General features: G+C 33.6%; 1 protein-coding gene across 1 annotated transcript in view; it reads left to right on the top strand.

The window, feature by feature from the left end:
- The first annotated feature begins 3,441 nt into the window (after positions 1–3,441).
- The window catches only part of REDIC1 (regulator of DNA class I crossover intermediates 1), a 68,169-nt gene continuing 45,153 nt past the window's right edge, over positions 3,442–26,457 (top strand). Inside the window, 5 exon segments of the mRNA XM_027093519.1 lie at positions 3,442–3,562; positions 7,638–7,770; positions 8,179–8,227; positions 12,421–12,626; positions 14,833–14,943. Of these exon segments, the coding sequence (XP_026949320.1) occupies positions 3,457–3,562; positions 7,638–7,770; positions 8,179–8,227; positions 12,421–12,626; positions 14,833–14,943 (605 nt within the window). The 5' untranslated portion in view covers positions 3,442–3,456.

Below are 26,457 nucleotides of genomic sequence, written 5' to 3'. Positions count from 1 at the left end.
TTACTCTTTTGTATTCTATTCTTCACACAGCAGTTAGTATGATTCTTTTAAAAACACAAGCCAGAATTTATCATTTCCCTGCTTAAAAGCCTCAATTACTTTTCATTGCTTTTAGAATAAATCTGATTTAAACATATCTAAAAGGACCTAAAGGTTCTGCATGCTGCCTGCTTCTCTGACCTTATTTTTTACTACTCGCCCTATTGTTCATTGTATTTCAACCACACTGAGCCTCCTTCTGCCACTCTTCTTCCCTTTCTCTGGAAAATTCTCCCTTGAGATAGTTTTATGTCTGGCTTATCAATCTTGGGTCTCAGCTAAAGTATCTTAGACTGGCTTTCTCTGATCACTACATCAAATAGCTCCCCACCCTCCAGTTACTCTCTCTTCAGTACTCGCTCTTATTCATCACGCTTTTCAAAGTCTGGTATTTTCTTATAAATTTGTTGATTCTGTTCTCTTCCCCCACCCCCTATTAACATATATTCATAAAAAAGGGGTCTTATCACTTTTATTCATTCTGTATCTCCTGTGCCTAGAATTGTGTGTAACATAGGCACTCAATAACTAAATAACCTATGAATGTCATCTGTCCCCAGACTATTTTTCAAAAAATAATCTAACTCTATTTGGATCATTCTTTTGAATATTTATAAGAAAGAAAAAGACTCATGGCCCTTTCCCAAAGTGTTGATCTCTAGTCATGTCATTTTCTTATTCCTTGAAAATTTCATACCTTCCTTTGTCTCCTCAAGCCTCTCTTCCCCAACCCTGTTCTTTATCCCTTCATGCTCATTAGATGACCGTGTCTCATATTTCAAAGGAGATAGAAGCTATCAGATGAGAATTATCTGAAATTTCTATCACCAGTTCTATAAACCATCTTATATCTTCACCCATCTTCTCTTTCCTTCCTGTAACTAAGGAAGTAGTTTCCTTTTGTCAAGGTCTCTCTATCTGTGATCTGGATTCCATTTACTTCTGCTTTCTCAGGGACCTCACTGCATCAATTACTTCACCCCTTTCTTGTATCTTCAGCTATTCTGGGTCAACTGGAGGTTTTGCATCGATATCATACATACTCAATTCTCTCCTGTTGAAACAAGTAAAAGCTCTCTCTGGATCCTTTCCCTTTTCTGCTATGCCCCTTCCCACTTACCTCCCGTTCACTTCTCAGTACACTCCACTATACAGCTCTTGCTAATGCTGAAATTGAACTTCATGTTGTTCAATTCCAAGATATTTTTCAGTCCAACTTACTTTAATATGTCATTATCTCCTGCAGTTTACCATTACCTCCATCTTTTCTTTTTGTAGGTGTGTGAGATATAAACAAACCATTCAACACTTCATAAAGTGGACAGTCTCCATTTGGAGAACTGTACACTCCCTTTATCTCAAAACAAGCTTTTACCTTGCTTTCTTCAACACATTCTCCAGATTCTATTCCTGTCTCTCTAGCTGCTTCTTTTAAATAGCTATTATCAAGTTAAAAATTGATTATTTCCTGAGGTTTTTCTAATTATTTTCTGTTTGGCTCTACCAAATGAAACTTGATAGAAAAATTGAGCCTAACCTTGTCAGGTAAATCAATTAGTCACATACCTTTGTTCTTTCTGGGAACACAAAGATTAGAGGCTATCATGATATCTAGAGTATGAGGATCCATTCTCTTCAGCACAGTGTCCCCTGAAGTAAAGACTTACTAGCTTTGTAGATAGTCGTTGTACTGTTCTTCCTTATTCCTAGAACCTTATATTTCTATCCTCTGGCTTACTCTTGACTCATCCATCTACCTTAGAAGTAATTTCATAAGAAACCTTCCCTCTCCTCCTCTGCCTGACCTCCCACCACCTACCCATAGGTTGACTACCCTTTTGGGGTAGATCCTATAACCTCCTATCACATGGTATTGTAATTATTTGTGTCAGTGTCTCTCTCACCATAGTCTTATTCATCACAAAGTATACTGCCTTAAGAAATAGCATCTTAATTCTAAGATATCATCAATTGTAAGATCCATAGTCAGTTTTTTCAAGGGAAAAAAATATTTACATCCTGAAGGTACTGTCGTTTCATTGCTGAACCATAGTGTGATCTTTTCTAAGACATTTAAGTCCAATTTGGGATTGCAAATCACTGAAACAAATTATAAACAGATATATTATATATATATATATGTATTTTATATAAACAGATATGTTTATCTACGGTTAATTTTGCATAACAACTTTGTTGCTTGAGAACTGGTACGTTTCTTACAATTCTTACAAGTTTTTTACAATCTTAAGTCTAAGTCTACAGTATAAATGTCTATTATAATTAATGATATTCTGAAAGGTTAATGTGAAAGAGCTTTAATTTCTTGGAAAAGCAATACTTCCTCTTTAGTTTTTTTGCCATCTTGGACCTTCCTCATTTTTGATATCTCACATTTATAATCACATTTATGGCAGTGTATTATGAATTATTAATGGAAGAGAAGATGTTTTCACAATTTGTTATAGTGTTAGTACATAGTAGTTGCTCAATAAATAAGTTTTAAACAAATAAATGCCTTTGAACTTGGTAAATTAAGGGTATAATCTGAAAGAAAAGAATGAAGATAAGGAAGAATAATTAAGTTCAAACAACCAAGAAGAGAATAAATGCTGGATGATAAAAGATAATTATGTACAAGTCTGGTTTAAAAAAAATTGTAGTCATGGAGGTATAACAAAGGGAATTAAATTGGCTTTGGCTGCAGATTATTTCTCACATAGCTGCTTTTTTTTCCCCCCTCTTCTCATCTCAGTTGACTTTTAATGGCACCCAGCTGAGAATATCTTTAAGGATTTTTATATCTATAGAATAGCACACTTTGTAGAAAAACAAATTTGTAGCCTGTCAGATTTGTTTTATCAGATTTTTAAAAACTTTCTACATTCAGATAATTTTTGATACCTGTGAATGTCTTTATAAAGTTCTGTCTTAAAAGTATTACATTTAACAAAAGAAAGATTATAAGAGGCTGTGAAATTTAGACTCTTTAGGCAAACTGCAAGTTATCATGATTGATTTTAATTTGTAAACATATAAAGCGTGTCACAAAAATATAAAAATATCAAGTCAAGGGCTTCCCTGGTGGTGCAGTGGTTGAGAGTCCGCCTGCCAATGCAGGGAACACGGGTTCGTGCCCTGGTCTGGGAAGATCCTACATGCCACGGAGCGGCTGGGCCCATGAGCCATGGCCACTGAGCCTGCAAGTCTGGAGCCTGTGCTCCGCAACGGGACAGGCCACAACAGTGAGAGGCCCGCATACTGCAAAAAAAAAAAAAAAAAAATCAAGTCAATTATTTGATTGTATTATTGCTTTTTATTATTTATGATTCTGCCTGAAACCATATAGTTGCTGCAATAACTTTTTATTTATAATTACTTTAGGAATATTTTGAAAAGAAAAGGTTAAAATCAAAAATGGAATTACTGGGAGTTTCATCCCCTGTCAAAGATTCTGCTGTCAGTTTAGACCTCCTTAACCTGTATATGGTAAATCAGATATCTTGCCAGAAGGAAACACCTGGTAAGTAAGTTTTTCTAATACCATTTTGTTTTGATTCTGATGTGATTATAAGACTTAGTTCTCTAATAAGTGTAATTTTAGAACTCAAAGGATGTGGAAAGTAAACTAATTTTAAAACTTGGTTGCCTGGTTAAATAAGATTTGTTAATTTTTGCTTAAAATCTGTTGTTTAATCCATTTACTTTTATTTTTAGGTTAAGTGTTATATAAAATTAATTTTATAAGGTATGGTTAGACTTATTACAGTGCAGCTGTTTCAGTTATTACATTATTCTGTCTAGGCAGATAGTTATCAAAGTTTAGCTAAAGAGAAGGAAATAAATGTATTTACTATCTTATACTATTTAGAGAATTTGTTTGAAAGGAAGAGCTGAAAGGATTTTTGTCAGTTTCCTATCTCACAATCTGAATAATTTCGTAGGCATTCCTGGGGTATTAACTATGGTAGTCTAATACTTCAAAATAAAATTCCTTTTGGCATGCACTTTGATTCTTTAAGTAAATAAAAAGTTTAATCAGAGTATTTTTTTTTCTCTAAAGGGAACTTGTGTCTGATATTTAATTTTTAAAATGCTAAAATGAGAGCTTAAAGAAGTAAGAGAGTTCATAAATGATGGATAGAAATTGATCATACTGTTCTTAGTATCCCCTCTTTTCCTTTCTCTGCCATTTTTGTTTCTCCCTCCACAGATGGCAGTTTACACAAGTAAAAAACTTTTACTGTAGTAAAAGTAAATATGTTATTCATGGACTTTGGGAATAAAAGCTTTTGTTGTAAATCTGTCTGTTGAATTTACCTTTTATTTTCTTCACTTGTATAATACAGTGTTATCAACTATAGTCACCACATTTTACACTAGATCTTCAGACCTTAATCATCATACAGCTCAAAGTTTGTGCCCTTTTACCAGCCTCTCCCTATTTCCCCTACTCTCCAATCCCCAGCCCCTGGAAACCACTTTTCTACTCTGTGTTTCTATGAGTTTGACATTTTTTTTTTAAGACTCTACATGTAAGTGATTCTACATTTTTTTTTTAAGATTCTACAGTGCACAAGGGTTCCCTTTTCTCCACATTCTTGTCAACACTTGTTATCTCTTCTCTTTTTGATAATAGTCCTTCTGACAGGTATGAGAAGATGTCTTATTGTGGTTTTGATTTGCATTTCCCTGATGATTAGTGATGTTGAGCACCTGTTGGCCATTTGTATGTCTTTGGAAAAATGTCTATTCAGGTCCTCTGCCCATTTTTAAATTAGATTGTTTATTTTTTTGCTAATGACTTATGTGAATTCTTTATATATGGTGGATATTAATCCCTTATTAGATACATGATTTGCAAATATTTTCTCCCATTCCATAGGTTGCCTTTTCATTTTGTTGATGGTTTCTTTTGCTGTGCAGTAGCTTTTTAGTTTAATGTAGTCTCACTTGTTTATATTTGCTTTAGTTGCCTTTGTTTTGCTGTCAAATCCAAAAAATCATTGCCAAGATGGATGTCAAGGAGCTTAAACTTTATGTTTTCTTCTAGGAGTTTTATGGTTTCGAGTCTTATAATTTTTACTTTTTTTTTTTTTTGGCCACGCTATGTGGCATGCGGGATCTTAGTTCCCAGACCAGGGATCAAACCCTTGCCCCCTGCACTGGGAGTGTGGAGTCTTAACCACTGGAACGCCAGGGAAATCCCTAGGGTCTTATAATTAAGGCTTTAATCCATTTTGAGTTGATTTTTGTGTATGGTGTAAGATAAGGTTCCAGTTTTGTTCTCTTGCATGTGCTGTCTGATGATGAATTTATCTTTATGTATTTTCTTTCTCCCTTACTTTCTTTTCACTTATGCATTCAACATATGTTTACTGAATACCTACCATAAGTATTGTGTTGAATGCTGGGAATAGAATAGGAAGTGACAAGGTCGGGACATGATACCCCAAAATATGGCACCTTGGCATTTTGAATATTTTAAGCTGAAGGAATTTGAGAAGCAGCATGTGCAGGAAGGATTCTCATGTGAGAGGTACCCTATACCTGGAGGAAAGGAACATCTTTATCTCCAAGACAGAGGGGCACTGAGAGGAATCTAAATGAACAGGACTGCTGTTTCCCCCAGTTTACTACACTTTGCTCATACCCTTTTTTTGTCCTATCACATTCTTTATGACTTTCCATTGTTCGTCAAACCTAGCATTAAAATGCTCAGGTTTAAACACTTCTTTGGGTCTTCATTTTCTTTTTGAAGTTTTCTATGTAAAACCTATATTAAGTAAATTTGAATGTTTTCCTCTTGTTAATCCCTGTTTTGTTACAGGGGCCCCAGCTGGGAGTTTAGAAAGGTAGAGGATAGAGATATTTCTACTCTCCTACAAAAGCAAGACTTTATTAGTGAGGACTCATGGCTGCAAACAACAGACATTTAAAAATATATACTTACTTAATGTTGTGATATGAATGTTTGTGTCCCCCCCCCTCCAAACTCATATGTTGAAATCTTAATCCCTAATGTTCAAGAGGGACATTTAGGAAGTGATAATGTCATGAGGGTGGAGCCCTCATGGATAGCATTGTATCCTTATTAAAGAGACCCCAGAGAGCTCTCTTTCCCTTTCTACCATCTGAAGGCACAGTGAGAAGATGACTGTGAACAGGAAGCAGGCCCTCACCAGACACCACATCTGCCAGCGCCTTGATCTTGGACTTCGCAGCCTCCAGACAGAGAACTAAATTTCTGTTGTTTATAATCCACCCAGACTATGGTATTCTGTTACAGCAGCCTTGAAGGGACCAAGGCACTTAACTAAAAGGAAGGGCTGTGGTGCAGCCGGGCCTCAGAGACTGCTTGGATCAGGGACTTGAATACAGCCAAGATTCTTTCTCACTTCAGATATTAGCTTCATTCTCTCAGACTGTCTTCGTCATTGAGGCTTAAAACATTACCTTAGGGGCTTTCCTGGTGGTGCAGTGGTTGAGAGTCCGCCTGCTGATGCAGGGGACCTGGGTTCGTGCCCCGGTCTGGGAGGATCCCACATGCCGCAGAGCGGCTGGGCCCGTGAGCCATGGCTGCTGAGCCTGTGCGTCCGGAGCCTGTGCTCCGCAACGGGAGAGGCCACAGCAGTGAGAGGCCCGCGTACTGCAAAAACAAACAAACAAAAAAACACATTACCTTAAAAAATTAATATTGCTCATCTCTCCTAGTTTTGCTACCAGGGAAATACTGAGATCTGTTTCTCTGGTTCTGAACTTTAAAAAATTCCACTGGAGGGATGTTGCCTTGCCCTACTGGTGCCAGGGCCCAGCACTGGAACAATTACTTATTTTTTTAACTTTTTATTTTATACTGGAGTATAGCTGATTAACAATGTTGTGACAGTTTCAGGTGCACAGCAAAGCGATTCAAACCTACATATATATGTATTCATTCTCCCCCAGGCTCCCGTCCCATCCACGCTGCCATGGAACAATTACTTATAACCAGAGGGAACAATTATTAATTCTTCTTGGGTCAGATGGGTACCCATTATTTTTTCCAGAAAGGCAGGGTTTTATAACATAGAAAGTCTCCACTAGAACTACATAGTTGGTGCATGTGTAAAAGCATTTCACAGAAGAGTTGTCAAAAGTACTGAACAGACAAAATAGAGACTTCTTCTATAAAGAGAGACAAGGATTCTGCTCTATAAAGTTTAAAAATCTAGTGAGGGAAATAGAGTTAATCAAGTACTGCAAACTATGGTAAGTGCTATAATAGAGAACTTATATAGCTTTATGGGAATGTATCAGACAACATCTGATATAGTCTGGGCGTCAGGGAAGTCTTGGAGGAAGTAAAAAGTAGAAGTGAGTAGAGCCCCTTTCACGAGGAATATATAAGATAATGAAGAAAAAGAGATAGATTTGACTTACTGTGATAGTATTGTAATGACTTCTAGCATATATATCTATAGAATATAGGTGGTTTTCAGTAAATTTCTAAAATGTACATTTATTTAATAAACATAGTATATCAAACAACGCTTTTAAAAGATTTTATTATTCTTATAGATTTTTATAAATTGTAATTGTAATTTTTTTCATTATAGAAACTGTGAGAAAACCAATCCACGTGAATATGAATAGAGACATAAAAATGCCCCTAAGAAAGCATGATATAGAGCTTCCAATGTCGCCTCCCTGTGTACCATCTAACCTCTGCATTGATGATGTAGAAAACAAGTAGGTTTTAGCTAAGTTGTATATTATTAGGTATTTAAAATGGGTCATTATTAACACTCATTTATTCATTGGAAAATGTACAAAGGATTTATCCTTCTAAGCTTCAGTTTTTATTCGTTCGGCTGTTATAATATTATTAAACTATTAAGACCTTTATCAAATGACCAAATGTCCACACTAAGTTTTTGTACACAGTTTCACTTTCTTTATCATAAAAATGTCTCTCTTGTAATAATATAATTTTTAGAAAACTCAGTAATATTATAACCCTGGAATGAAGAGAGTTACTTAGAGTTCCATATGTTTTCAAGTATTTGTGTAGAACAGTATGAATTTTAAATAGATATAAAAAGATGGTCAATTTTATTGCCAGCTATATTTTTAACCTTAAAATTTTATTTTCGTTAGTATATACTGTCAAAGACTAAGCAGCAAGGAAGAATTTGATCCAGTTCAGGTGAGTTTTTTTTTTTTTTTTTTTGACAATTGTGACATGCCACCAAATGATATAAATTTTTCAAATACTGGAGAAAATTATAGTCCTTAAAATTATTCTTTTAAAAGTTTTTAATGTAAGGAACCTATACATTAAAATATTTTAACTGATTGCTTATGAGAAACAATTTGGAGTTCTGGTAAAGTAGACTAGGCCTACATGTGCATAACATTTGATTCTGCTTGTTACTGACAAACTGCAAAGGATAATTCATTAGGAGATTCCTACTTTGGGTTCATGTGATCATTGAGTAATTCATCTCTTCAAACATAGTGATCAGATTATTTTATTTTACATCAAATTGTGATTTTCAATATTCACATTGTTTCTAAGATTATTTTTTAAAGTATTGCAAATGATTATTTTTTAGCAAATAATTTTTAATTTAAACATTTTTATTTTTTTAAATTGAAATATAGTTGATTTGCATGTCATGTTGGTTTCAGGTGTACAACACAGTGACTCAGTTATATATATATATGTATGTATGTGTATATATATATATATATATATTCTCTTTCAGATTCTTTTCCCTTATAGGTTATTACAAAATATTGAGTGTATTTTTCTGTGCTATACAGTAGGACTTGTTGATTATCCATTCTGTATATACTAGTGTATATACATTAATTCCAACTTCTTAGTTTATTCCCCCCTCCCTTTCCACTTTGGTAACTGTAAGTTTGTTTTCTATGTCTGTGGGTCTATTTCTGTTTTGTAGATAAGTTCATTTGTATCTTTTTTTTTTATTCCACATATAAGCTATATCATATGATATTTGTCTTTCTCTGTCTGACTTCACTTAGTCTGGTAGTCTCTAGGTCTGTCCATGTTGCTGCAAAAGACATTATTTCATTCTTTTTTATGGATGAGTAATATTCCATTGTAACTATAAACCACATCTTCTTTATCCATTTATCTATTTGTAGACATTTAGGTTTGCTTCCACATCTCAGCTATTGTAAATAGTGCTGCAAAGAACATTTGGGTGTATGTATCTTTTCGGATTATGGTTTTCCCCAGATATATGCCCAGGAGTAGGATTGCAGGATCATATGGTAGCTCTATTTTTAGTTTTTAAGGAACCTTCATACTGTTCTCCAAAGTGGCTGTATCAGTTTACATTCCAACCAACAGTGTGTAGGAGGGTTCCCTTTTCTCCACACCCTCTCCAGCATTTATTGTTTGTAGACTTTTTAAGGGCCATTCTGACCGGTGTTGGGGTGATGCCTCATTGTAGTTTTGATTTTCATTTCTCAAATAATTAGCAATGTTGAGCATCATTTCATGTGTCTTTTGTCTACCTGTATGTCTTTGGAGAAATGTCTATTTAGATCTACTACCCAGTTTTTGATAGGTTATTTGTTTTTTTGCTGTTGAGCTGTATGAGCTGTTTGTATATTTTGGAAATTAATCCCTTATCAGTCTCATCACTTGCAAATATTTTCTCCCATTCTGTACGTTGTCTTTTGATTTTTTTATGGTTTGCTTTGCTGCAAAAGCGTTTAAGTTTAATTAGATCCCATTTGTTTATTTTTGTTTTTATTTCCATTATTCCAAGAGATGGATCCAAAAAGATATCGCTGTGATTTATGTCAAAGAGTGTTCTGCCTATGTTTTCCTCTAGGAGTTTTATAGTATCCAATCTTACATTTAGGTCTTTAATCCATTTTGAGTTTATTTTTTACATTGTATTAGAGAATGTTGTAATTTCATTCTTTTACATGTAGCTGTCCAGGTTCCCCAGCACCACTTACTGAAGAAACTGTCTTTTCTCCATTGTATATTCTTGCCTCCTTTATCATAGATTAATTAGCCATAGGTGCCTGGGCTTTCTGTCCTGTTCCATTGATCTATATGTCTGTTTTTGTACCAGTACCATATGTTTTGAATACTGTAGCTTTGTAGTCTGAAGTCAGGGAGACTGATTACTCCAGCTCTGTTTTTCTTTCTCAAGATTGCTTTGGCTATTTGGGGTCTTTTGTGTTTCCATACAAATTTTTTAAAATTTTGTTCTAATTCTGTGAAAAATTCCATTGGTAATTTGGTAGGGCTGGCATTGAATCTGTAGATTGCCTTGGACAGTGCAGTCATTTTAACAACATTAATTCTTCCAATCCAGGAACACAGTGTATCTTTCCAACTGTTTGTGTCACCTTCAGTTTCTTTCATCAGTGTCTTATAGTTTTCAGAGTACAGGTCTTTTGCCTTCTTAGGTAGGTTTATTCCTAGATATTTTAATCTTTGTGATGCAATGGTACATGGGATTGTTTCCTTAATTTCTCTTTCTGATCTTTCATTGTTAGCATATAGAAATGGAACAGATTTCTATATATTAATTTTGTATCCTGCAACTTTACCGAATTCACTGATGAGCTCTAGTAGTTTTTGGGTAGCATCTTTAGGATTTTCTATGTATAGTATCATGTCATGTGCAGTGACAGTTTTACTTTCTGTTTTCCAGTCTGGATTCCTTTTATTTCTTTTTCTTCTCTGATTGCCATGGCTAGGACTTCTAAAACTGTGTTGAATAAATATCATATGATATAGCTTATGTTTGGAACTTTTAAAAAAAGACAGAAACTGTGTCCACAAGAGTGGACATTCTTGTCTTGTTCCTGATCTTAGAGGAAATGCTTTCAGCTTTTCACTGTTGAGTATGATGTTATCTGTGGGTTTGTCATATATGGCCATTATTATGTTGAGCTATGTTTCTTCTATGACCACTTTCTGGAGAGTTTTTATCATCAAAGGATGTTGAATTTTATCAAAAGCTTTTTCTGTATTTATTGAGATGATCATATGGTTTTTATTCTTCAGTTTGTTAATGTGGTGTATCATACTGATTAATTTGTGGATATTGAAAAATCCTTGCATCCCTGGTATAAATCCTGCTTGATCATGGTGTATGATCCTTTTAATGTATTGTTGGTTTCGATTTGCCAATATTTTGTTGAGGATTTTTGTATCTAAGTTCATCAGTGATATTGGCCTGTAATTTTCTTTTGTGAAGGTATCTTTGTCTGGTTTCTGTATCAGGGTGATGGTGGCCTCATAGAATGAGTTCGAAGTGTTCCTTTCTCTGCAATTTTTTGGAATAGTTTCGGAAGGGTAGATGTTAACTCTTCTCTAAATATTTGGCTGAATTCTCCTGTTAAGTCATCTGGTCCTGGACTTTTGTTTGTTGGGAGTTTTTAAATCACAGATTCAATTTCATTACTTACGATTGGTCTGTCATATTTTCTATTTCTTCTTGGTTCAGTCTTGGAAGATTGTACCTGTCTAAGAATTTGTACATTCCTTCTAGGTTGTCCATTTTCTTGGCATATAGTTGTTTGTAGCAGTCTCTTATGGTCCTTTGTATTTCTGTGGTGTTGGTTGTAACTTCTTTTTCATTGCTAATTTTATTGCTTTGGGTGCCCTCCCCTTTTTCTTTATGAGTCTGGCTAAAGGTTTATCAATTTTGTTTATCTTTTCAAAGGACCAGCTTTTAATTTCATTGATCTTTTCTATTGTTTTCTTGGTCTCTATCCCATTTATTTCTGCTCTGATCTTTATGATTTTTTTCCCTTCTACTAACTTTGGGTTTTGTTTGTTCTTCTCTCTGTAGTTGCTTCAGGTGTAAGGTTAGGTTGTTTGAGGTTTTTCTTGTTTCCTGAGGTAAACTTGTATCACTATAAACTTCCCTCTTAGAACTACTTTTAGCAAATAAAATTTTAATCAATTAGAAAATGCACAGATTGTGATTAAAGCTTGAAATATTAAGGTCTAAGGCTATATTATTCATTACCCTTTCTTTCCTTTGAATTGCTAAAGTTATACTAGAGAAAGATAACAACAGTGACACTAAAATCTCTTGGAAATTTTTTCACCTGTAATGTGGGTTAATGAAACTCAGGTTTCCCATCTTTAGGAGATGGCATGTAGGAGAATGGGGCTTGAGGATGGAGGGGACCAAGTGTGATAAAGGCAAATGAAAAGGAGCTCTTAAGTATAATCTTAGTTGATAACCTCTCTTGTCCATTACTGATGGGCTTGCCTTTCCTTGGGACTTTTTCTGCAACCCATGATCTTTTTGCACTTCTATTTTCACTTTCATCTTCTCTGGTTTTCACATTTTGGCAAACCAAATTATTGTATCTTCTTTCATATAGTTATCACAAGTCATGGACTCATATAGAATGTTTGAACCTCAATTCAACAGAACAGAAAACTGCAGTTTCACTCCACCATCTTTTTCAGCTGAATTATCTTCCAATAGAAATATTACAAAACTAAATTTCATTCCCAGAATAGCACCTAGTCTTCAGAAAGTTGCATATGAAGAGAAGCAGAATGAACAGATATCTTTGGATCACGAGTTCTTAGCATTTTGATATTATTATATTTTTATGATATATTCCTTTCTCTTTTTATAGATTTAAAAATATTAGTTGCGAATTGCTATAGTTATAGCTAAAATAAGATATAAACTAAGTGTAATTGTTCCTCAAAGGTCAAAAACTTAATTCTCTGCACTGTAGAAGATTATGAATCCAAAAACTGGAGTGTTCTTTAAAAATCTTTGAAAAAAATCATTTTTTATAAAATTGATAGTGAAATTGAAAATCGTTCAGTGTGTTATATAGTAGTATGATTGTAATCACAGTAAATATCTAGTTGGTGATGGAATGGTGGCCCGGTAGACATGTTATGGAAAGGCTCTTGTGAATAGCAGTACATAATCTCAGTGATATCATAGTAGCCTGTTAAAGTATGAGTTGTGATGGCTTGATTCTTTTTATGATTTGTCAGATAACAACGTTATATGCACTTCAATTATAATTATACAAATATATTTATATAGAGATGTGTAGTGCTAAAATATTGTTCAATCATTGTGTACTCTAAAGTAAAAATATGAAAATGTCCAAAATTTAAAATTCTGAAATATATCTGCCATAGAACATACCAAGAAATGATTTTTTATTAAATTTATATAGAGTTTAAAAATAAAATTATTAAAGATTACTAATGTATAATGATAGGAAAATGGTTGTATAAACACTGTCTTATTAATAGGAATATTTAGTTTGAATTTCTCCCATTTTTAGCATGCAGTAGTTTTATGCCATATTTATGTAGTTATTATTTTTAAATTAATTTATAATTATAAATTTATAAATTATAGTTATATATCATGCTATATTATAGTTATATATAATATATAACATGATTCAATTTTATTAAAGTATGTTTTCTGTTTTTCAGAAGAGATAAAATGAAGTATTATGTTTCAGTGATATGTGTTAGCCTTATTAATTTGAGCACCCAATAATTTTTGAAAGATGCAGTGAAAAACATCCAAGTACCCATTCAGTTTGTATTTTATAAGACTAAAACTTGCATCCTAGATCAGTTTATAGGCTAGAGAATGAAATGCTCTGTAATCTCCTACTTATAGACTGCAGGTTAGTGATTATCTCCAGAGGGGTAAATAATGTTATTCTTAATATGACAGAAGAGAAAAAGAGAGTTTAATGTCTCTGTCCAAGGCATATTGTCACATTGTGACCTTTTAATGAAGTATTTAATAGTTCATTTGGAGGGATTTCAAGAAAAGTGAGAAGAATTAAAATGAAATTATATGATAAAAAAGAAATTGAGTTGAAAAAACATTTTAGAAGAAAAAGTGTTCTGGGGCTCACTTCTCACTTCCCTAGAAAAGTAGTATTTGAGCCCATATATAATATTCCCTTCTCTTTTGATTTGTTTGTTTGTTTCTCACTTCAAGGGATGCACCTTTGTCTCTGCACCTCTGTCACTGTCTCTCTGAGGCTGAGATGTGAGATGTATTATCAGACTTTATTTTCAGCTCTCCCTGACTTCAGACCTTTTTTTTTTTAAGACTTTCAGTATCTCTTCTTGTCTCCCCCTCTTTTTTTCCTATTTCTGTCACTGATTGTCTTTGGACTTGTCATTTCTATGTTTGATGACTTGTAGATAAATATATACTACAGATATAAACTATTGTTGCTGGATAGATTAGTGCTGGGCCAATATAATATATTTATATGGTACTTTCCACATTAATAAATGGATTATCTCAACTGCTTTTCACAATAGTCTTCCAACACTTTCTCCATTTTGTATTCAAATATTTGATATTTGGAAATATTAGAGTAGCAGTATAAAATTACTCAGTAAATGGAAAAACTGAGATAAGTATAGCTGTTTTCTTGGGAGAGATAATGTATTTTTTGTCAGAGAAATTTAACTTTTATTTACTCAAGATCCTGGTGTACTGGGTATTTTTTTAATTTTTTTTTTAATCTCTGAGAAAATGTTTAGCTGACCATAGTATCAACCCTGTTATTTCAATAATTACTCAAATACTGATATTGCTTTCATTGTTATAACAGTATTTATTTTGTTTTCAATTAGGACACAATTACTTTATTTTAGACTAAAATAATACATTTTTGTATATATATGTTCACTTAAATGGCATTTGTGATAAATAATTTAACTTGTATATATGTACATTTACCACTTTGGCAGGCTCTTCCTTTCTTTTTGCAGCTCAGTAGTGTTAATTATTCTAATTCCTTGGTTTCTAAATTAAATGAAAGTCAAGATACTTTCAGTCCATCATATGAAACAGCACAATTTGGACCATTAGTTGAAAGATTAAACAGGTAAGCAAAGATGTTGAACGTAATAAAGAACCTGTAGCATTCTTTCCTTGAATTATTAATTTGACTTTTAATAGATACAAATATCTTTTGTTAGAAATGTAAGCAGACCTAAATATTACTTCTAGAAAAAAAACACTATCAGTAAAATGTAGCATTTCACTAAAACACTTATAAGTAATTATTTTCTAATGTGCACATTTACCTTTCATTTATTTATTTTAAAACATATTTGGAACCAAGGTGTTTTGTACCTGTTTTATAATCTCCATGACTTACTTGCTTCTTTTGCTGTGTCGTATCATATTAATTTCTTTTTCATATTTATGATAGTTGATCAGTGTCTTATTTTTATTTTCTAGATGTCTGTATATAAACCCTAGTTATTTGTTTTAAATCCATTGAACTTGTCAAACCAGTTTGAATTACTCTTGGTAATTGTGGTGAGAAACCTTGACTCTGTAATCCTACCCATCTTCTTCATGGTAGTAAAAGGCAACACTATTCACTCAGCTGCTTAAGCCAAAATAAAAGTTGTCCTCGATTCCTTCCTTTTCTTCATCTTCCAATATACATTTCACCAACAAAGTATTGTCATTTCTGTATTCTGATAAACTTTAAAATTATTTACTTACATTTTCATCTCAAAGGGTTCCATCCCAGTCTAAGCAACCACTGCTTCTTGCCTGGAGAATTGTAATAGCCACAAAACAGTTCTTTTTGTTTTCTCTTTGTCCTGAGATAAATTTTTTTTACAACTTTATTAATGTATAAGCAACGTACAACAAAGTGAACTTATCTGAAATGTGCACTTCAATAAGTTTTGACCTGTGTTAAAAATAATGAACTTATTTATCATCTCCAGTAGTTTCTTGGGCACCTTTGTAATCGCTTCTTCTGGTCACTTCACATCCCTTACTCCCATCCCAAGACAACTGCTGATCTGCTTTCTGTCACTATTGATTAGTCTTTAAGTGGCATCATACAATATGTTCTCCCTTTTTTTTGTTTAGCTTTTTTCACTCAGCATAATTATTTTGAGATTCATCTATATTGTTTATTGTATATATCAATGTCTGTTTCTTTTTATTGCTGAGTAGTATTCCATTGTATGGACATAGCACAATTTATTCATCTGTTGATGGACATTTGGATGTTTTTCTCCCAGTTTTGGCTATTCCAAATAAAGCTACTATGAACATTGATACTGAAATCTTCGTTTGGACATATGCTTTCATTTATTTTGGGTAAATATTTACAAGTGGAATAGCTGGGTCATATGGTAGGTGTATGTTTAACTTTTCAAGAAACTGACAAACTGTTCTCCCAAGTGATTTGTGTCATTTTTACATTCCCATGAGCAATGAGTGAGAGTTCCATTTGCAACACATACTTGACAACACTTGGTACAATCAGTTTTTTTAAATTTACACCATTCTAGTCAACATGTAATGGTGTCTCATTGGGGTTTTAATTTTGCATTTCCCTAATGACTAATGATGTTAGCATCTTTTCATGTGCTTCCTAGCCATTTATGTATCTTTGGTGAAATGCTTACCCTTTTCATTTTCTTAATGGTGTCTTTTTGACACCAAACTTTTTTACAAAGGTTTTAATTTTGATGAAATCACACTTATTAATTTTTTAATTTATGAATCATGCATATGGTGTCAAAGTTAACAAATCTTTGCCTAAGACAAGGCCAGGAAGATTGTCTCTTATGTTTTCTTCTGTCTTGTAGTTTTCAATCTAATATTTTTTATTTTATTTTATCTTTAAATTTATTTTATTTATTTATTTTTAGCTGTTTTGGGTCTTCATTGCTGTGTGCAAGCTTTCTCTAGTTGCGGCGAGCGGGGGCTACTCTTTGTTGAGGTGCACAGGCTTCTCATTGCGGTGGCTATTCTTGTTGTGGAGCACAGGCTCTAGGCACACAGGCCTCAGTAGCTGTGGCACATGGGTTCAGTAGTTGTGGCTTGTGAGCTCTAGAGCACAGGCTCAGTAGTTGCGGCGCATGGGCTTAGTTGCTCCGTGGCATATGGGGATCTTCCTGGACCAGGGCTTGAATCCATGTCCCCTGCATTGGCAGGCGGATTCTTAACAACTGCGCCACCAGGAAAGCGCTCCCTCTTTATACTTCATTTTTTTTTTTTTTTTTTTGCGGTACGCAGGCCTCTCCCGTTGCGGAGCACAGGCTCCGGACGCACAGGCTCAGCGGCCATGGCTCACGGGCCCAGCCACTCCATGGCATGTGGAATCCTCCCAGACCGGGACATGAACCCGCGTCCCCTGCATCGGCAGGCAGACTCTCAACCAGTGTGCCACCAGGGAAGCCCCTCAATCTAATATTTTTGAGTTAATTTTTATGTATGGTGTGAGGTAAGGATTTAATTTCACCATTTGCATTTGTGGAAAGAGAAGAATAACTTCTCCCCACTGAGTGCTTTGAGACTTTTGTTGAAAATTAATTGACCAAAAATATGTTTTGTTTTCCCTGTAATCTCAATTCTGTTTTATTTATCAATTATGTCTATCTTTGTTTGTCACACTGTATACTAAAGCTTTAGTATAAGTTTTGAAATTGGGACTTGTATTAGTCCTCCAATTTGTTCTTCTTTTTCAAAAGTGTTTTAGGTTGTCTTAGCCCTTTGCATTTTCATATAAGTTTTAGGATCACCCGGTCAGTTTCTGGGGGGAAAAAAACTTTAATTGGATTTTTATAGGGATTGTGTTGAATCTATAGATCAATTTGGGAGAAATTTTAACATTTTAACAATCAAATTTAACAATTTTAACAAAGTGATTCTTCCAATCCATGAGCATGAAATGTTTCTCCTAATCGATTTTTCTGTATGTCATAGGAGCTTTATTCTTAATAGCCCCAAACTTCAACTAACCCAGAAGTCCATTAAGAATAGAATATTATATAATATTCATGTAATGGAATAGTACATGGAAAAGAAAAAGAATGGACTGCTAATGTATGTAATAGCAAGCAAGAACATGAATAAATCTCAACACAAAAAGAGAACCATTGTATAATTCAATTTAAATGAAGCTCAAAGACAGGCTAAAATAATGTATAGCAACAGTAATCAGAATGGTGGTTACTTTTGAGAGGTATGGACTTGGAGGGACATGAGAGAGCCTTCCAGTGTGTTTGAAGTGTGATTTTCTTTCTCTCCAGCTTTAATGACATAACTGACAAATAAAAATTATATATATTTAAAGTGTTCACTGTGATGATTTAATATACATACACATTTTGAAATGATTACCACAATCAAGCTAATTAACACATCCATCACCTCACATAGTTACCATTATTGTATGTGTGGTAAGACCACTTAAGATCTACTCTTAACAAATTTCCAGTGTAAATATAGTATTAAGAACTATAGTCACCATGCTGTACACTAGATCCCCAGAACTTATTCATCTTATAACTAGAAATTTGTACCCTTTGACCAATATTTCCCATTTCTCCCACTTCCCAGCCCCTGGCAACCACCATTCTACTCTCTGCATTTTTGAGTTTGGCTTTTTAGATTCTACATATAAGTAAGATATACAGTATTTATCTTTCTGTGTCTGACTTTTCACTTAGCAAAATATCCTCCATGTTCTTTCATGTTGTCACAAATAGAAGGATTTTCTTTTTTTTTTTTTATTTTGCGGTATGCGGGCCTCTCACTGTTGTGGCCTCTCCTGTTGCGGAGCACAGGCTCCGGACGCACAGGCTCCGCGGCCATGGCTCACGGGCCCAGCTGCTCCATGGCATATGGGATGTTCCCAGACCAGGGCACAAACCTGTGTCCCCTGCATCAGCAGGTGGACTCTCCACCACTGTGCCACCAGGGAGGCCCAGGATTTTCTTTTTATGGCTGAATAATACTCTATTTTATTTAATCTTCTTTAATTTTTCTCAGTAATGTACAGTAGTTTTCAATGTATAAGCCTCATGGTTATATTGTTAAATTTATTCCTACATATTTAATTCATTTTATGTTGTTGTGATGGGAATTATTTTCTTTTTTTTAAGTTTTATTGAAGTATAGTTGATTTATACTGTGTTAATTTCTGCTGTACAGCAAAGTGACTCAGTTATACACACACATACATATATATGTGTATATATATACACACATATATATATATTCTTTTCCATATTCTTTTCCATTATGGTTTATCACAGGATATTGAATATAGTTCCCTGTTCTGTACAGTAGGACCTTGTTGTTTATCCATCCTATATATAATAGTTTGTATCTACTAATCCCAAACTCCCAATCCTTCCCTCCCCCCCAGCAGCCCCTTGGCAACCACAAGTCTGTTCTCTATGTCTGTGAGTCTGTTTCTGTTTCATAGATATGTTCATTTGTGTCATATTTTAGATTCCACATATAAGTGATATCATATGGTATGTCTCTCTCTTTCTGACTTACTTCACTTAGTGTGATAATCTCTAGGTCCATCCATGTTGTTGCAAGTGGCATTATTTTATTCTTTTTTATGGCTGACTGATATACCATTACATATATATCTTAATCCATTCATCCATCAGTGGACATTTAGGTTGTTTCCATGTCTTGGCTATTGTAAGTAGTGCTGCTATGAATATAGGAGTGCAGGTATCTTTTTGAATTATATTTTTTTCTGGGTATATGCCAGGAAGTGGGATTGCTAGATCATATGGCAACTCTATTTTTAGGTTTTTTGAGGAACCTCCGTACTGTTTTCCAGAGTGGCTGTACCAAATTACATTCCTACCAATAGCGTAGGAGGGTTCCCTTTTATCCACAACCTCACCAACATTTATTTGTAGCCTTTTTAATGATGGCCATTCTGAATGGTGTGAGGTTATACTTCATTGTAGTTTTGATTTGCATTTCACTAAGAATTAGCAATGTTGAGCATATTTTCGTGTGCCTATTGGCCATATGTATGTCTTCTTTGGAGAATTGTCTATTTAGGTCTTCTGCCCATTTTTTGATTGGGTTATTTTTTTGTTGTTACTGAATTGTAGGAGCTGCTTGTATATTTTGGAAATTAAGCCCTTGTCAGTTGTATTATTTGCAAATATTTTCTCCTAATCCATAGTTTGTCTTTTCATTTTGCTTATGGTTTCCTTTGCTGTGCAAAAGCTTACAAGTTTGATAAGATCCCATTTGTTTATTTTTGCTTTTATTTCTATTGCCTTGGGAGACTGACCTAAGAAAACACTGGTACAATTTATGTCAGAGAATGTTATAACTATGTTCTCTGCTAGGAGTTTTATGGTGTCTTGTCTTATATTTAAGTCTTTAAGCCATTTTTGAGTTTATTTTTGTGTATGGTGTGAGGGTGTGTTCTAACTTCATTTATTTACATGTGGCTGTCCAAATTTCCCAATACTACTTGCTGAAGAGACTGTCTTTTATTGTGTATTCTTGCCTCCTTTGTCAAAGATTAATTGTCCATAAGCGTGTGGGTTTATTTCTGGGCTCTCTATTCTGTTCCATTGATCCATATGTCTGTTTTTGTGCCAATACCACACTGTTTTGATTACTGTAGCTTTGTAGTATTGTCTGAAGTCTGGGAGGGTCATGTCTCCTGCTCTGTTCTTTTTCCTCAGGATTGTTTTGGCAATTCTGGGTCTCCCATGGTTCCATATAAATTTTAGGATTATTTGTTCTAGTTCTGTGAGAAATGTCATGGGTAATTTGATAGAGATCACCTTAAATCTGTAGATTGCTTTGAGTAGTGTGGCCATTTTAACAGTATTAATTCTTCCATTCCAAGAACATGGGATATCTTTCCATTTCTTTGCATTATTTTTAAGATTTCCTTTATTAATGTTTTGTAGTTCTCAACATATGTCTTTCACCTCCTTGGTGAGGTTGATTCCTAAGTTTTGTGTGTTTTTTGTGTGATTTTAAAAGGTATTGATTTTTTTACATTCCCTTTCTGATATTTCATTGTTAGTATAAAGAAATTCAACTGATTTCTGTGTGTTAATCTTGTATCCTGCTACCTTGCTGAATTTATCAATTCTAGTAGTTTTTGTATGGAGTCTTTAGGGTTTTCTATATATAATATCATGTCATCTGCATATAATGACAATTTTACCTCTTCCCTACCAATGTGAATACCTTTTATTTCTTTTTCTTTTCTGATTGCTGTGGCTAGGACTTCCAATACTATGTTGAAGAGAAGTGATGAGCGTGGGCATCCTTGTCTTGTTCCACATTTTAGCGGGAAGGCTTTCAGCTTTTCACCATTGAGTATTATATTGGCTGTGGGTTTGTCATAAAAAGCTTTTATTATGTTGAGATATGTTCCCTCTATACCCACTTTTGTAAGGGTTTTTATCATTAATGGATGTTGAATTTTATCAGATGCTTTTTCTGAATCTATTGAGATGATCATGTGGTTTTTATCTTTTCTTTGGTTGATGTGGTGTATCACATTGATTAATTTGCATATGTTGAACCATCCTTGTGACCCTGAGATGAATCCAACTAGGTCATGGTGTATGATCTTGTTTATGTGTTGGATTTGGTTTGCTAATATTCTGTTGAAAATTTTTGCATCTATAGTCATCAAAGATATTGGCCTGTAATTTTCTTTTTACTAAAAAACCAATGGATCAATGATGAAATCAAGGAAGAAATTTTAAAATGCCTTGAGGCAAATGACAATGCAAACACAACCAAACAAAATCTATGGGATGCAGTAAAAGCAGTTCTTAAAGGAAAGTTCATAGCAGTACAGGTCTTCTTTAAGAAACAAGGCAAATGTCAAATAAACAACCTAACCCACCACCTAAAAGAATTAGAAAAAGAAGAACAAACAAAACCTAAAGTTAGCAGAAGAAAGCAGATAATAAAAATCAGAGAGGAAATAAATAAAATAGAGATTAAAAACAATAGGAAAAAATCAGTATAACCAAGAGTTGCTTCTTTGAAAGGGTAAACAAAATTGACAAACCTCTGGCCAGGCTCACGAAGAAAAGAGAGAAAACCCAAATAATGAACATAAGAAATGAAAGGAGAAATCATAACTGATACCACAGAAATACAAAAATCCATAAGAGATTACTATGAACAATTATATGCCAACAAATTTGACAACCTAGAAGAAATGGACAACTTTCTAGAAACATACAGCTTGTCAAGACTGAGTCAAGAAGAAAATGATAACTTGAACAGACCAATCACTAGAAATGAAATAGAATCTGTAATTAAAAATACAAAAACAAGAAACAACTCCCTACAAACATAAGTCCAGGGCCAGATGGCTTCACAGGTGAATTCTACCAAACATACAAAGAACTTGTACTGATCCTTCTCAAACTCTTCCAAAAGATTGAAGAGGAAGGAACACTCTCAAAGACATTCTATGAAGCCATCACCATCACTCTGATACCAAAACCAGACAAAGACACTACCAGAAAAGAAAATTACAGGCCAATATCTTTGCAATTATTTTGTTAATATTATTTTTGGATTATTCATTGCTAGTATATAGTTATACAATTTTGTATATTGAAATTGTATCCTTTGACCTTGCTGTATTATTAGTTCTACTAGTAGTTTTATGAGTTCTTTAGGATTTTCACCATATTGGATTATGCTGTCTATAAATATAGATATTTTTACCTTTCCCCTTTCAATCTGAATGCCTTTTGCTTCTTTTTGTTGCCTGACTGCAGTGACTTGAACCTCTAATACAGTGCTGAATAGCAGTGGCAAGAGTGAGCATGTTTACATTGTTCTGAGTCTTAGGGAAAAGCATTTAACCTTTCACTGTTAAGAATGATATTAGCTTTAGGTTTTTTGTAGGTGCCCTTTGTCAGGTTGCCCTCTATTCCTAGTTTATTGAAAGTTTTTATCATGGATTTTTGCCAAGTGCTCATTCTGTGTCCCTTGAGATTATCATGTAGTTTTTTTTCTTTATTCTATTAATATATATATATTACCTTATTTTCAAATGTTAAACCACCTTGCCTTCCTGCGATAAAGGCTGCTTAATTATGTTACAGAACCCATTTCATAAAATGCTGGATTTATTTTGCTAATTTTTTAATGATTTTTACATCTATATTCATGGGAAATATTGGTCTGAATTTTTCTTTTCCTTTGATGTCTTTGTCTGGCTTTGGTAACAGAGTAATACTTCTGGCTTCATAGAACAAGTTGGAAAGCATTTCCTCCTCTATTTAATGGAAGAATTTGTGGAGGACTGGTTATTTCTTCTTTAAGTATTTTTGCACCTGGCCTTTTCTTAGTGGAAAGACATTTAACTAATAATTCTTTTTATTTTTAGTTGTTATAGGTCTAATCAGATTTTAAAATTTCTTCTTGAGTACTTTGTGTTAATGTGTGTTTTTATAGGAATTCATTCATTTCATCTAAGTTGTATAATTTGTTTGCATAAAGTTGTTCATAGTATTCCCTTGAAATCCTTTTAATTTCTATAAGGTAAGTGTTGATATCCTTGTTTAACCTGTTTAATTCCAGATCTGTGTCTTTTCTACTTTTTTTCTTGGTCAGTATAACTAAAGATTTGCTAATTTTATTTGCTAAGTTTTGAGTTTCATCAATTTTCTCTATTTTTTTTTCTATTCCATTTCTGCCCTAATGTTTATCATTTTCTTTTTCTACTTACTTTGGATTTAGTTTGGCCTCCTTTTGTTTCTAGTTTCTTAAGGTGTAAGCTTAACTTATTGATTTGATATTTTTCATTTAAATTTTTGACATTTAAATATTTTTCATTTAAATATTTGACATTTAAATCTGTAAAGCAGTGCTTAGAGGTCAACCAATGATTAGTTGAAGGTTGTGTTTAAACACCTTGAGCTAATAAGACTTCCTCCTGGGCATAAGACCTTACATTCAGCCAGGTATGAGTGGATACCTCACATTCAGCCAGGATGAGTGTTATTTTTCAAAGACATTTTGAAAAATGTCTTTGAGTGGCATTGTTTCCAACTAGAAGTTTGCTGTCATTCTTATCTTAATATCTGTGTATATAATATAATTTTCTGTTTTTAAGATTCTTTTATCGTGGATTCTCTACCACAGATTTTTTATGGTGGCTTTCTCTCCATTAGGGTTAGGATGTTTGTTTTCTATTTCTTGTATTTGGACTGCACTGAGCGTCTTGGATCTGTGGACTTCTTATTGTTTTTACAAAATTTGGAAAAAATTCAGTCATTAATTTTTCAAATATTTTTTACATATTTTTTCTGATTGCTCTCTCCTGTGTGTGCTCACAGCCTTATACATGTTTGCAGCTTTCCAGACCACCAGTGATGGCTGAGAGTTTATGAAAACGTATTTGTTTTCTAGATCTCTCCATGAAATTTCTTGATCGTTTTTTGCTTTCTCCAAGTATTATAGCCTTAGGCAGCTGCAATGTTAGCCTATCCTGATGGTCTGCCACCAAGATAATGATCGATTTTGACAAATTCCCTGGTCATGGGGCTCCCCCATACCCACCTCCAAACTGCCTAGCCTTGGTAGTGCTACCAGCCATGGAGCTGGGGATGGAGGGAAGCAGCCCAAGGCTAAAACTCCACAGACTCCCACTTTTCCTACTAAGGTTTAGTAGTTTTACCTCCTTCTCAGTTTATTGTATACCTTTGGTCACTCCCCAGATTCTGAAATAGTTTTTTTTGCAAATGTTATTTGGTTCTGTTGTTGCTTAGAGTGGGGAAGAATTTGCCAAGTTTCTCTATCAATTCCAGAGGTCCTGCTCCTCATAGATTAATTTTTTTAATGTTAAATCAGTCTTGTGTTCCTGAGATAAACCCCACTTGGTCACAGCATGCTATCCTGGTTATGCATTCTTGGATTTGATTTGCTAAAATTTTGTTAGGAATTTTTGAAAGATATTGTTTTCTAGGTTTCTTTTTATTTTAATATCTTGGTCTGATTTTGATATCAGCCTAATGCCAATGTCATAGAATGAGTTGGGAAGTAACCCCTCCTATGTAATTTTCTGAAAGTTTGTGTAGCTTTGGTATAATTTACTCCTTAAATGTCTGGCAGAGTTCATCACTGAGGAGTTCTTTTTGTGGGAATGTTTATTTTTTACTATAAATTTCATTTCTTACTAGATACAGGCTAGTCAGATTATTTTTAGTGAGATTTGATAATTTGTATTGAATGAAAAAAGTATTCATTTAATCTGTTGTAGAATTTATTGACTTCAAGTTATTCATAATATCCCCTTACAATGCATTTAACATCTTTAACATCTGTAGTGATGTCTTTTCTCTCATTGATAACATCTTCTCCTTTTTTTCTCCTGATTATTCTGATTAGGGACTTACCAAGTTTACTTATCTTCTAAACGAATTAACTTTCAATTTCACATATTTCTTATTTTTCTAGTATTCATTTCATTGAATTCTGCTTTTATTTCCATTTGTCTATTTAATTTGGATTTAATTTGCTCTTTTTTTTCTGGTTTCTTAAGGTGAAAGCTGAGGTCATTGATTTGAGACCATTTTTTCTTTTCTCTGTGTGTGTGTGTGTGTGTGTGTGTGTGTGTGTGTTTAGTGCTATCAGTTTCCCATTAACCACTGCTTTGCTATATCCTACAAGTTTGATATGTTTTGTTTTAATTTTCATTCAGTTAAAAAAATTATAATTTTCCTTTTGATTTCATTTACAATCCATTAATTATTTAGAAGTTTGTTGTTTGGTTCCTAGAAACCTCAAGGCTTTTCTGTTATCTTTCTAAATTAATTATATTGTGGACAAGGAAGATGCTTTATGTGATTTGAATCCTTTCAAATTTATTGAAATGTATTACTGTTAAGAATATCATTTACATTTAATGTGACAATTGATATGGTTGGGTTTAAGTCTGTTCTCTTGCTATTTGTTTTTTATTTGTCCCATATAATTTTGTTCCCCTTCCCTCTTTTTCTGCCTTTTGAGTATTTTGTATGACTTAATTTGTCCCTTTTGTTGGCTTATTAGATATAACTCTGTTTTTTGTTTTTCAGTGATTGCTTTAGATTTTATAGTATATATTTAATTTATCATGGACTGTCTTCAAGTTATATTATGCCAATTCAAATATAATATGAGACTTATAATGGTATGCTTCTGTTTCTTTCCTTTAGCCTTTGTGTTGTTGTATTCATACATTTTACTTATATATATGTTATAAATCCATTATTGTTCTTTTTGTTTTAGAGAGAGTTAGAAAATAAGAAAACAATTTTTTATATTCAATTCAAATTTATCATTTTTGGTGGTCTTCATTATTTTGTGCAGCTCTAGATTTACATCTGGTGACATTTTCCTTCTGTTTAAAAGACTTTCTTTAACATTTTTTATAGTGTGGGTCTGCTGGTGATTAATTCATCTCGTATATTTTTAAGTCTTTATTGTTCTCTTCTTTTTGAAAAATGTCTTTGAGTACCATTGTTTCCAACTAGAAGTTTGCTGTCATTCTTATCTTAATATCTGTGTATATATAATATACAATTTCCTCTGTTTTTAAGATTTTTCATGATGG

Source organism: Aethalodelphis obliquidens, unplaced genomic scaffold (assembly GCF_003676395.1).
Source record: "Aethalodelphis obliquidens isolate GAN/ISIS:26980383/991018 unplaced genomic scaffold, ASM367639v1 scaffold84, whole genome shotgun sequence".
Classification (NCBI taxonomy): domain Eukaryota; kingdom Metazoa; phylum Chordata; class Mammalia; order Artiodactyla; family Delphinidae; genus Aethalodelphis; species Aethalodelphis obliquidens.
The sequence above is the reverse complement of the archived record's forward strand: the minus strand, read 5'-3'. Positions and strand labels throughout refer to the sequence as shown.